The 13,791-nt window shown below is 47.9% G+C and overlaps 1 protein-coding gene across 1 annotated transcript in view; it reads right to left on the bottom strand.

Moving 5' to 3' along the window:
• LOC138301681 (deleted in malignant brain tumors 1 protein-like) overlaps positions 1–13,791 on the bottom strand; it is a 219,536-nt gene that overhangs the window by 29,193 nt on the left and 176,552 nt on the right. Inside the window, 1 exon segment of the mRNA XM_069242195.1 lies at positions 1,783–1,821. Within this exon segment, the coding sequence (XP_069098296.1) occupies positions 1,783–1,821 (39 nt within the window).

Below are 13,791 nucleotides of genomic sequence, written 5' to 3' on the forward strand. Positions count from 1 at the left end.
TGGAACTCCCTCCCCACCAACCTACGCAAGACCCAGGACCTCCTAACCTTCAGAAAGCACCTTAAAACATGGCTTTTTGAGCAGTAACCTGCACCCCCCTCCCAGCGCCTGGAGACCCTAACGGGTGAGTAGTGTGCTTAAGAAAATATTTGATTGATTGATTGAGTTCTGCTCCTACCATAAGTATGGTCTTGAAACTGACAGCACGCAAAGTGGTTTTGGCTAAGGAGCTATCACTGACTATTGAGGTCACAAATATGTGAGCATTTTTCCAGTCCTGGTTTTGGTCTTTGCGTTCTAGTAGTACTTACTCGTTTTTGTTGTCATTCTCCCTCAGCTACACAAACATGGCAGCTGTGCCCGTAGAAACCTTAGACAACTATTTTCTTCTTTATTCCAAGGCTCTGGTATTAAGTGATACAGGAGGCCATTTCTTGTAAAGGGCTGCAGTACTGGACAAGTGACGGAATGAACTGATGTGATATGCGGAGCAAATAAAGCTTGCTTCACAAGTTATTGTTATTGGTCCGAAGAGATGATTATGGCACCTATCTAAAGGAACTTGTAGGCTTTTTCACAAGTATTTTGCTTTTTCATTTACAAACATTTTTATCCTGTTATAAGGTTTCCGAAGAACTGGGCAGTCATATGAACCCATGCTCAATAGGTCACATTTAATTGACTAATTGACAAAAAAGTCCATGTTTGTAAATTATTGAGAATATAATGTCAAGAAAACATCTAATTTCAAAGAAAAAATTTAAAAAAAATCAAGTGGTGGGGTGCTAATTTGAAGCCCAAAAGTAATCAGAGGCATGTCTCATCGTATGTCTGGTTAGAGATTAGTAGCTTTTAAAAAAAAAAAAAAACTACTGCAATATAAACATTTAAATTGTGATAACAATTATCACAAGTGCGCGCTTGTCATTACCTTCTTGTGTCGTTGTTGGTATTGGTTGTGGCATTAAAGTTGATGTAATTGCCTCTGGAAAAGAAACACAACATGTTATATTACCATTAATATTACATCTTTTTGCCATAATAAAAAACATTACATTTTCAAAAAGATGCTGTGCATTTATAGGCAAGACTCCCAGGTTTCCGTTCTTGAAGAATTTTTACTGCAGACAGAAAACAACCTAATGCTTTCTCCTGTACTTAATTCTACATATGGAAAAAAAGGAAATCAAGTCTTCTTTTCAATTATTCCAAGTGGTGTAATCATGACTGCTGGGTAAATGTCTGAGCAGACTTAAAGACAGAACAGTTAAGGTAAAAATATACTAGGGGCCAGATTTAAGAAAAGTGGTGCAGACCCACTTTTCTTGCACCCCTTATCACCCCCCTAACACCACCATGTGTGCGCCGTATCTAAGATACATTACACCATGGCGGTAGTTGGGGAACTAGTATCAGGAGTTTTTACACTAGTTTTGAGCTTTTCAGGATTAGCGTCCAAAATTCTGATGCTAATCCTGAAAAGCCCATTGAGGCTTATTGTAAACAATGGTGTGCCTCCTTTTAACGCCTGCTCTGAGCAGGCATTGAAAATGCCCCAAAAAACTATGCTAAGGAATCTCTTAGATTTACTTGCACCATTTTTTCTGTCCCTCCCTAACAGGGGGAACACAGGCATAATGAAGCGTAATGGGTTACAAAGTGGCTCCATGCATACGTTGCGCCACTTTATAAATTTGGCGCTGTGATTTTGGACTCGTTGGGCCACATTAGTGTAAAACAAATGACACTTATGTGTGGCAAGGAGGCACTAGGGGCTCTTACATCTGTCCCTTGGTTTTTTAATAAAGTTTTAAACAGCTGCTGATATAAACATGTTAGCATTGCAACAGTAATATTGCCATGTGTTAATATTTACATCTGTTAAATAAATAAATAAAATATCTTATAGCATTAAACTCTGCTAGATCTGTCAGCCTTTAGGTGGTCTTCCCTCAAACGTTTTGCCTTCCTCCTCTTGCTGATCTTGTTTTTGCTGGCCTCAGGACTCTGCCCACTTTACAACTGCTTACCAGTACATGCGCTCAGCTCTAAGGCCAGAAAAAAAAAAGTCATCAAAAACAGGTCTGAAGAAAAAAGTTAGGGTAAAACCATTTGAAGGATGCTAACACATGCTCTTCCCCAGCTGAAAATGGAAAGAACATCTCAACCCCATGGGAATTCTCTTTGCTGAAGTGGAAAAACATGGAGAGACCATCAGTATTGGTGTGGTCTGTTTCAGGGCGGTGTTCCACCATGGAGTCCATTCCCTCTAGGGAGATAGATATCCTCAACAGTTTGGTATTCTCATCCCTCATCTGCTATAACCATCTGAGGGGTCTGTGGTCTGTCTGAATCTGAAAGTGAACACCCAATAGGTATGGTCTCAGTTTCTTCAGTGCCAGGACCACTACAAAGGCTTCCCTCGCTACTGCACTAAACATTTCTTCCCTGGGAAGTAACCGCCTATTGATGAAAGGTTACAGATTGATCTGGGGCTCTTTGTTTATCTGCGAGACCACAACCTCTATGCCAAGCTCTGAGGTGTCAGTCTGTACAATTAATTCTTGGGAGAAGTCAGGGGCCTTTAGCATGGATGCTGTGCACATGACTTCCTTCAGGATGTCAAAAGTGTTCTGGCATGTCTCTATCCAGATCACCTGATGTGGCTGCTTCTTAGAAGTTAGCTCTGTCAAGGGTGCAATAATGGTGCCATACCTCTTGATGAATCACCTGTAGTAAACAGTGAGGCCTAAGAGCACACAGACTTCTGTCTGGGTCTTGGGGGTTCCCAAATCAGAATTATTTGGATTTTGGCCTAGAGGGGCTGCACCTTGCCTCCTCCCACCTGATGATCCAGGTAGACCACTGAATCTTGCCCTATCTGCCACTTACTGGCCTCGATAGTCAGGCTTGCCCTCTGCAGAGCCTGAAGCACTTTTCTGAGATGGCACATATAGCCCTTCCAGCCAGAACTGAAGAGTACAAACTTGTCTAGATAGGGTGCATTGAAGTTCTCCAATCTTGCCAGAACCTTGTTGACAGTGTCTGTAAGGTAGCAGGGGCATTCTTCAACCCAAAGGGGATCACCCAGAACTGGATGAGCTCTTCTTGGATAGAGAACACAGACCTCTTTGTGTCTACTCAGTTAAGGCAATCTGCCAGCACCTGGATGTTAGATCAAACTTGCTAAGGAACTTGCCAGCTACCACCAAATCTATGAGCTCATCAGCCCCAGGAATGGGGTGTTGATCAGTATTGGGGACGGCACTAAACCTAAATTATGGGGTGGCACCTGAGGGACAGGCTTTAGGACCAACACCACTGGGCAGGATCAAGGGCTGTTTGAGGGCTGAATAGCACCTAACTCCAGCATCTTGGAGACTTCCTCCTTATTTCTAGTTCTCACCTTGTCAGGCACCCTGTAGTGTTTACTCTTCACAGATCTACTGGACACAATGTCAATATCATGGGTACACCATGTAGTGAGTCCTAGGGTAAGGGAGAATAAAGAGGCAAACTACCCCAACAACTGGTGGCAGTTTCTCTGTTGGTGTAGGGTCAGTGTATGGAAAGGCTGACACCCTCTGCTGAACCATCCTGCACCTTGGAAGAAAGGAGGTTGGGCAGATGTTATCTCTGCTCCTCCACTTCAACATCCATGACCAGAAGCATGGCTATCTCAGAACCCTGAAAGTGGAGTTTGAGGCGATTGACATACAAAACCCTTAAAGGGTTCCTGGGAGTCTGAAGGTCAACAGGTAGATGACCTCACTCTTACACTTTTTCACCTCATAGGGTCCAGACCAGTGGTCCTGTAGAGCCCTGGGCTCCACTGGCTCTATCACCCACAATTTGTAGCCAGGCTGATACTCAAACAGAGTGGCCTTCTAGCAATACTTCAGTTTCATGAGCTCCTGTCTGGCTTCTAGATCTGCATTAGCTTGCTTTCAGAAGCACTTCATCTGGGTCTGGAGGCCCAGCATGTATCTGACCACATCCTGAGGCACTTTCCTGGAGCTTGCTCCCACCACTCCTTCACCAGACTGAGAGATCCTCACACTGGATGCCCATGCAGGAGCTCAAGGGGGATGAAGCCAGTCCCTTTCTAAGGCACTTCCCAGTGCACAAACAACAGGCATGGCAAAAGGACGTCCCACTTCTGCTTCAAGGGCATTGATAGGCCCATGATTATGCCTTTAATGGTCTCCTTGAACCTCTCAACAAGTCAATTGGTTTGAGGGTGATAAAGGAGTGGATAACTTGTAGGTTCCCCATGCTCCTTCCACCTAGTTTTCATGTATGCCAACATGAAGTTGGTACATTGGTCTGACACCACCTGCTTGGGGAAACCCACTCAGTTAAAAATCTCCATCAGTGGCCAGGCCATAGTGGGTACTGTCACTGTCCTCAGAGGGATAGCCTCTGGGTACCAGGTGGCCTGGTCCACCAAAACCAGGATGAACCTGTTGCCCATTGCTGTCTTAGAGTCCAGAGGCTTAACAATGTCAATGCCCACCCTTTCAAATGGGGTGCCAATGACAGAAAAAGGTTGCAGGGGAGCCTTGTGCTTCCCTCCAGACTTGCCACTGACCTGGCAGGTAGGGCAGAATCTGCAGAGAGCATCTGAGGTTCTCCTCATTTGAGGCTAGTAAAAGTGGGTGACAAGCCTGTTAAATGTCTAGTCCTGCCCAAAATGACCCTTAAGGGGTACATGATGAGTCAGCTCCAGTAGAAAGGCCCTGTAGCACTGGGTAACCACCAACACACATGTTGCCCCAGCTCAGGAACCTTAGGCTCGCTATGCAGGAGACCATTCTCCCAGTAAATTAGGTGATCACCAGAGGTGCCAACAGCTGTCTGGGCCTCACCCTGCTGCCGTGGGCCACAAAAGTAGGGTAGTCTATCTGCACCTTCCAGAAATACTCCCTGGTGGAACCCCTTCTTGCTGCTATTTCAGGTAGGTTCCTCAGAGTAGCAACATCCTATTCTGTAGGCTCTTGGGCATCCCCCTCAGGGTCAGCCTCCTCCCGGACTGTTGGAGTTTCAGGAGTGGGATTCTCATGTGTTAGAGGCCCTTCTTTTTCGCAGCCACTGGGGTCATTCTTCAAGGAGACAGATCCTCCTGACTACCCTCATTGGGTGGTAATGGACTTTGTGGTCATACACACCCACTGAAGGAACCCTAACAGCTCCAAGTGGGACCTAAGCTCTATTTCCTTCCAGATGGTGTGCTCTAGGTCATTGCCAAGCAGACAGTCCACAGGCATTTGAAAGACTCACAGCTACTCTCAAGGACCCTGAGACCCTCTCCCCATTCCAAGGGAATCAGAGCCATTGGGTAATGACCCTCATGGTTGTCAGCTGCAACAACTTGGTGGAATGCATTAGGGGCTACCTGCTTGGAGGTCACCAGATGACATCTGACAGTTGTCATACTGACTCCAGTGTCTCTCAGAACCTCCACCCTCTGCCCATTGATGACACACTGGCCGTATTTCCTAGTATTACTAGGCATGTGAGTTCTCTGCTGTACCATCTCTCCATCACCCAGGAACACTAGGGTAACCTCTACACTGTCCCCGCGCTGTTTAAGACAATCTCCTCCCGAAGCGCTACACTAACCAACCCCAGTGTCTGCTTACCATTGGGGGGACTGTGTCTGCTTGGGACATTTGTTATCCCCTTTGAAGTGCTTAACCTGCTGACAACAATAGCACTTAAGGTGTGTCTTCCCTGACTTACTATCAGGGAACAATCTCTGTTTCTGCTCAGATGGGAACTGGGAGTCCTGACCCTTGGACCCAGTTTCAAGACCTTTAGAGAACTCATTGTTTTTATGTTTGTCTCCCCCTCTTCTTTCTGATAGGGACCCTGCGCACCCTTCAAGGTGATTCCCCCAGTTACCTTCTTATGGACCCTTGTGCTGAGCCAGCAGTCTACCTCCTTAGCAAGCTCCCTGGGGTCAATGAGATTACTATCAATCTAGTGTTGGTGCAACTCTTGAAAACAATTACTGAACATGTGACCTCTTGAAAACAGATCATACAGCCCTTTGTGATCAGCCTCCTTGCCCTTCATCCAACCATCTAGTGCCTTGCAAAAGGAATCCATGAAATACACCCAGAACAGCTTCTTGCTGTCCCAGAAATTCTGCCGTACTTCTCTGGGGTAAGGCCACATTTTCTGACAAGGCTTCCTTCATGGGGGGGATACCTCATCCTGCCCCCCTTCTCTAAAGCCAGAAGGGTGTCCCTCCCCTTGCTACCGATATGCTTCCACAGTCTAGCCCCCAATACTCCTCAGGGAACCTATGTATCTGTAAAGCCAACTCATAAGCCTCAACCCATTTCTCAATGTAATTCCCCACAGCAAAGTCAGGCAGCAGACCTTTAGGGATATGGACACTCTTGTCTGTCTCCAGGGGCACTGTAGGCACACTGCCACCATTACTGCTGAACTCCACCTGTTTAGCTCTGATTTCCAGCTCTCTGAGACATAGCTCATTCTCCTTTCCTCCATGGCTAGCCCCAACTCCCCCAAGGCACTCTCAGACTTCTCCTTTGCCAAGGCCTCCTCAGCCTTCTTTGTCTCCATGGCCATTTTTTTCCCTCCATAATAAGACGGGTCCTCTCCAACCTGAACTTCCTCTTCTCCCTCATCTCTGCCTGCTCCTCTGGGGACAGGTTATTGGAAGAGACAATGCACCCTGCCCTAGCAGGGAGCTCTGCTTCAGGGATCAACTCATTGCCATCAGCTGCAGGCTGCATCTCAGGCAGGCCCTCCCCTTGTCATTCCATCATATCACCCCCTTCTATGACTTCCTATACTAACTGGTGACTTTCTGCTCAGGCTCTCAGCACCTTTTGTAGCTCCACCTTCCTGGTGGTGCTCTTTGCTGGAAGTCCCCTCTCCTTGCAGAAGTCCTTGAGCTTGGCCACAGTGTGGTCATCCATGTCAGCCAGCTCAAATTCCATCCATGCAGGTATGGTTTCAGACACAATAGTCAGGGGAAGAATTTGGAATAAACAAATGAAGTCTATCAATGAGAATTTAAACTTGAATTGGTTGTAGATATGAGATGGTAGTGGACACCACTACCATATCATATATGGCACTGCATAAACACAAATCCTAATCTCACCACTGCCACCAATGTGATAAATTGGGTTACTGGTTGACTGTGAGCCCTGGTCTTGCAGTAGCCACAATATTTGTCAGGTAAGGCACCAAATTAACCTGTGCTAAATCCCTGGTAGCTTGGCACAGAGCAGTCAGGCTAACTTAGAGGCAATGTGTAAAGTATTTGTGCAACTCTTCAAACACTAAAACGGTGAAAACACCACACATAAAGGGATCCCACACCAGGTTAGAAACATAGAGCTGAATTTAATAAATAAAACGAGATTAACCACTTCGCTGCCAGGCCTTTTCCCCCTCCTGTGCCAGGCCTTTTTTTGCCTATTTGGGGCAGTTCGCGCTTAGGCCCGCATAACTTTTTGTCCACATAAGCTAACCAAGCCAAATTTGCGTCCTTTTTTTCCAACATCCTAGGGATTCTGGAGGTACCCAGACTTTGTGGGTTCCCCTGAAAGAGGCCAAGAAATTGGCCAAAATACAGGGAAAATTTTGTTTTTTTCAAAAAAATTGGAAAAAGTGGCTGCAGAAGAAGGCTTGTGGTTTTTCCCCTGAAAATGGCATCAACAAAGGGTTTGCGGTGCTAAACTCAGCAGCTTCCCAGCTTTCAGGAACAGGCAGACTTGAATCCGAAAACCCAATTTTTCAACACAATTTTGGCATTTTACTGGGGCATACCCCATTTGTGCAATTTTTTGTGCTTTCAGCCTCCTTCCAGTCAGTGACAGGAATGGTCATGAAACCAATGCTGGATCCCAGAAACCTAAACATTTCTGAAAAGTAGACAAAATTCTGAATTCAGCAAGGGGTCATTTGTGTAGATCCTACAAGGGTTTCCTACAGAAAATAACAGCTGAAAAAGAAAAATATTGAAATTGAGGTGAAAAAAACATCAATTGTTCTCTACTTTTTACTCTGTAACTTTTCCCTGCAATGTCAGATTATCGAAAGCAATATACCGTTACGTCTGCTGGACTCCTCTGGTTGTGGGGATATATAGGGTTTGTAGGTTCATCAAGAACCCGAGGAACCCAGAGCCAATAAATGAGCTGCACCCTGCAGTGCGTTTTCATTCTATACCGGGTATACAGTAATTCATTTGCTGAAATATAAGGAGTAAAAAATAGCTATCAAGAAAACCTTTGCATTTCCAAAAAGGGCACAAGATAAGGTGTTGAGGAGCAGTGGTTATTTGCACATCTCTGAATTCCGGGGTGACCATAGTAGCACGTGAATTACATGGAATTTCTCAAATAGATGTCTTTTTTACACACACCCCTATATTTGGAAGGAATAAATGTAGAGAAAGACAAGGGGCAATAACACTTGTTTTGCTATTCTATGTTCCCCCAAGTCTCCCGATAAAAATGATACCTCACTTGTTTGGGTAGGCCTAGCGCCCGCGACAGGATATGCCCCAAAACACAACGTGGACATATCACAGAAAACAGAGCTGTTTTTAGCAAAGTGACTACCTGTAGATTTTGGCCTCTAGCTCAGCCGCCACCTAGGGAAACCTACCAAACCTATGCATTTCTGAAAACTAGAGACCTAGGGGAATCCAAGGAGGGGTGACTTGTGTGGCTCGGACCAGGTTCTGTTACCCAGAATCCTTTGCAAACCTCAAAATTTGGCTAAAAAAACACATGTTCCTCACATTTCTGTGGCAGAAAGTTCTGGAATCTGAGAGGAGCCACAAATTTCCTTCCACCCAGCGTTCCCCCACGTCTCCCGATAAAAATGATACCTCACTTGTGTGGGTAGGCCTAGCGCCCGCGACAGGATATGCCCCAAAACACAACGTGGACATATCACAGAAAACAGAGCTGTTTTTAGCAAAGTGACTACCTGTAGATTTTGGCCTCTAGCTCAGCCGCCACCTAGGGAAACCTACCAACCCTGTGCATTTCTGAAAACTAGAGACCTAGGGGAATCCAAGGAGGGGTGACTTGCGGGGCTCGGACCAGGTTCTGTTACCCAGAATCCTTTGCAAACCTCAAAATGTGGCTAAAAAAACACATGTCCCTCACATTTCTGTGGCAGAAAGTTCTGGAATCTGAGAGGAGCTACAAATTTCCTTCCACCCAGCGTTCCCCCAAGTCTCCCGATAAAAATGATACCTCACTTGCGTGGGTAGGCCTAGCGCCGGCGACAGGAAACACCCCAAAGCGCAACGTGGACACATCCTAAATTTTGGAAAAAAACAGAGGTGTTTTTTGCGAAGTGCCTACCTGTAGATTTTGGCCTCTAGCTCAGCCGGCACCTAGGGAAACCTACCAAACCTGTGCATTTCTGAAAACTAGAGACCTAGGGGAATCCAAGGAGGGGTGACTTGCGGGGCTCGGACCAGGTTCTGTTACCCAGAATCCTTTGCAAACCTCAAAATTTGGCTAAAAATACACATGTTACTCACATTTCTGTGGCAGAAAGTTCTGGAATCTGAGAGGAGCTACAAATTTCCTTCCACCCAGCGTTCCCCCAAGTCTCCCGATAAAAATGATACCTCACTTGCGTGGGTAGGCCTAGCGCCGGCGACAGGAAACACCCCAAAGCGCAACGTGGACACATCCTAAATTTTGGGAAAAAACAGAGGTGTTTTTTGCGAAGTGCCTACCTGTAGATTTTGGCCTCTAGCTCAGCCGGCACCTAGGGAAACCTACCAAACCTGTGCATTTCTGAAAACTAGAGACCTAGGGGAATCCAAGGAGGGGTGACTTGCAGGGCTCGGACCAGGTTATGTTACCCAGAATCCTTTGCAAACCTCAAAATTTGGCTAAAAAAACACATGTCCCTCACATTTCTGTGGCAGAAAGTTCTGGAATCTGAGAGGAGCTACAAATTTCCTTCCACCCAGCGTTCCCCCAAGTCTCCCGATAAAAATGATACCTCACTTGTGTGGGTAGGCCTAGCGCCGGCGACAGGAAACACCCCAAAGCGCAACGTGGACACATCCTAAATTTTGGGAAAAAACAGAGGTGTTTTTTGCGAAGTGCCTACCTGTAGATTTTGGCCTCTAGCTCAGCCGGCACCTAGGGAAACCTACCAAACCTGTGCATTTCTGAAAACTAGAGACCTAGGGGAATCCAAGGAGGGGTGACTTGCGGGGCTCGGACCAGGTTCTGTTACCCAGAATCCTTTGCAAACCTCAAAATTTGGCTAAAAATACACATGTTACTCACATTTCTGTGGCAGAAAGTTCTGGAATCTGAGAGGATCCACAAATTTCCTTCTACCCAGCGTTCCCCCAAGTCTCCCGATAAAAATGATACATCACTTGTGTGGGTAGGACTAGCGCCCACGAAAGGAAAGGGCCCAAAACACAACGTGGACACATCACATTTTTTTATAAAAAGCAGTGCCTACCTGTGGATTTTGGCCTGTAGCTCAGCCGACACCTGAGGAAACCTAGCAAACCAGTGCATTTTTGAAAACTAGAAACCCAGGGGAATCCAAGATGGGGTGACTTGCGGGGCTCTGACCAGGTTATGTTACCCAGAATCCTTTGCAAACATCAAAATTTGGCCCAAAAAACACTTTTTCCTCTCATTTCGGTGACAGAAAGTTCTGGAATCTGAGAGGAGCCACAAATTTCCTTCCACCCAGCGTTCCCCTAAGTCTCTCGATAAAAATGGTAAATCACTTCTGTGGGTAGGCCTAGCGCCCACAAAAGGAAATGGCCCAAAACACAACGTGGACACAACATATTTTTTCACAGAAAACAGAGGTGTTTTTTGCAAGGTGCCTACCTGTGGTGTTTGGCCTGTAGCTCAGCCGGCCCCAGGGGGGGGGGGCAGAAATGCCCTAAAATAAATTTGCCCCCCCAACCCCCACCCTCCCCCGCCGGGAGCGACCCTTGCCTACGGGGTCGCTCCCCCTGCGTGACATTGGCACCAAAAAACAAATCCCCGGTGCCTAGTGGTTTCTGCCCCCTTGGGGGCAGGTTGACCTAAAATTGGCCAATCTGCCCCCAGGGGGGCAGAAATGGTCTAAATACAATTTGCCCCCCCAGGGGAGCGACCCTTGCCTGATGGGTCGCTCCCCATCTCTAAAAAAAGAAACAACAAAAAAAAAAAACACAAAAAAAAAATTGCCCTGGCGCCTAGAGTGTTCTGCCCCCCCCCCCGGGGGGCAGTTCGGCCTAATAATAGGCCGATCTGTCCCCCGGGGGGGCAGAAATGGCCTAAAATAAATTTGCCCCCCCAACCCCCACCCCCCCCCCGGGAGCGACCCTTGCCTACGGGGTCGCTCCCCCTGCGTGACATTGGCGCCAAAAAACAAATCCCCGGTGCCTAGTGGTTTCTGCCCCCTTGGGGGCAGATTGACCTAAAATTGGCCAATCTGCCCCCAGGGGGGCAGAAATGGTCTAAATACAATTTGCCCCCCCAGGGGAGCGACCCTTGCCTGATGGGTCGCTCCCCATCTCTAAAAAAAGAAACAACAAAAAAAAAAACACAAAAAAAAAATTGCCCTGGCGCCTAGAGTGTTCTGCCCCCCCCCGGGGGGCAGTTCGGCCTAATAATAGGCCGATCTGTCCCCCGGGGGGCAGAAATGGCCTAAAAAAAATTTGCCCCCCCAAACCCCCCCCCCCCCCCCCGGGAGCGACCCTTGCCTACGGGGTCGCTCCCCCTGCGTGACATTGGCGCCAAAAAACAAATCCCCGGTGCCTAGTGGTTTCTGCCCCCTTGGGGGCAGATTGACCTAAAATTGGCCAATCTGACCCCAGGGGGGCAGAAATGGTCTAAATACAATTTGCCCCCCCAGGGGAGCGACCCTTGCCTGATGGGTCGCTCCCCATCTCTAAAAAAAGAAACATCAACAAAAAAACACACAAAAAAAAAATTGCCCTGGCGCCTAGAGTGTTCTGCCCCCCCCCCGGGGGCAGTTCGGCCTAATAATAGGCCGATCTGTCCCCCGGGGGGGCAGAAATGGCCTAAAATAAATTTGCCCCCCCACCCCCCGCCCCCCGGGAGCGACCCTTGCCTACAGGGTCGCTCCCCCTGCGTGACATTGGCGCCAAAAAACAAATCCCCGGTGCCTAGTGGTTTCTGCCCCCTTGGGGGCAGATTGACCTAAAATCGGCCAATCTGCCCCCAGGGGGGCAGAAATGGTCTAAATACAATTTGCCCCCCAGGGGAGCGACCCTTGCCTGATGGGTCGCTCCCCATCTCTAAAAAAAAGAAAGAACAAAAAAAAAAAACACAAAAAAAAAATTTGCCCTGGCGCCTAGAGGTTTCTTCCCCCCCTGGGGGCAGATCGGCCTAATAATAGGCCGATCTGCCCCCAGGGGGGGCAGAAATGGCCTAAAATAAATTGCCCTCCCCCCCAGGGAGCGACCCTTGCCTAAGGGGTCGCTCCCTTTGCGTGAAATTCACGCAAAGAAAAAACTCCCTGGTGTCTAGTGGTTTCTACCCCCCTTGGGGGCAGATTGGCCTCATCAAAATAGGCCAATCTGCCCCCAAGGGAGGCAGAAATGGCCAAAATATAATTTTCCCCCAAGGGGAGCGACCCTTGCCTAAGGGTTCGCTCCCCACCAAAAAAAAAAAAATGAAACAAAAAAAAAAAAATGGTCCCTGGTGCCTAGAGGTTTCTGCCCCCCTGGGGGCAGATCGGCCTAATAGTAGGCCGATCTGCCCCCAGGGGGGGCAGAAAAGGCCTTCCCAAAAATATGCCCCCCCTGGGAGCGACCCTTGCCCAAGGGGTCGCTCCCTTTTGTCAATAACAATAATAAAAAATAAAAAAAAACTGGTGTCTAGTGGTTTCTACCCCCCTTGGGGGCAGATTGGCCTCATCAAAATAGGCCAATCTGCCCCCAAGGGGGGCAGAAATGGCCAAAATATAATTTTCCCCCAAGGGGAGCGACCCTTGCCTAAGGGGTCGCTCCCCACCTCAATAAAAAAAAATGAAACAAAAAAAAAAGAAAAAAAAAAAAAATGGTCCCTGGTGCCTAGAGGTTTCTGCCCCCCCTGGGGGCAGAAAAGGCCTTTTCAAAAAAATGCCCCCCCTGGGAGCGACCCTTGCCCAAGGGGTCGCTCCCTTATGTCAGTTTCAATAAAAAAAAAAAAATCCCTGGTGTCTAGTGGGGTTTCAAAAGCCGGATTGCAAGCTATCCGGCTTTTGAAACCCTCGGAGGGACTTCAAAGGGAAGGAAATACTTTTCCTTCCCTTTGAAGCCCCTCCGGGCCTCCCAAGTGATTGAAAAAGAAATGCTTTTGCATTTCTTTTTCAATCGCGCTGGAAGCAGAGCTTCCAGCGCGACTAGGGAGGCCCCTGTGACAAATCAGCGCGCGCTCGCGCGCTGACGTCACAGGGGGGGGTGGGGGGGGTCGGGGGTGGAAGGGGAAGGGATTCCCCGGTCAGCCCTGACCTGGGGGGGTGGGGGGGGCGTCCCTCGGGAGGAGCGCTAGCGCTTCTCCCGAGGGAAGCATTCAGGACGTAATGGTTACGTCAATGGCGCCACACGGGCGCTGCCATGGACGTAACCATTACGTCCGTGGCGGGGAAGGGGTTAAAACAACAAAAATCAAATCAGTAGAACTGGAGTCATGAATTTTTTTAACAATAAAGTGTACTATAGCGCCTAAAAGCAATACACGCAAACTGAGGCTATCTGGTCGCACTGGACCGGGTCAAAGTCAAACATTCCGGTCAACCACGATG

Source organism: Pleurodeles waltl, chromosome 6, assembly GCF_031143425.1.
Source record: "Pleurodeles waltl isolate 20211129_DDA chromosome 6, aPleWal1.hap1.20221129, whole genome shotgun sequence".
In the NCBI taxonomy this organism is placed as follows: domain Eukaryota; kingdom Metazoa; phylum Chordata; class Amphibia; order Caudata; family Salamandridae; genus Pleurodeles; species Pleurodeles waltl.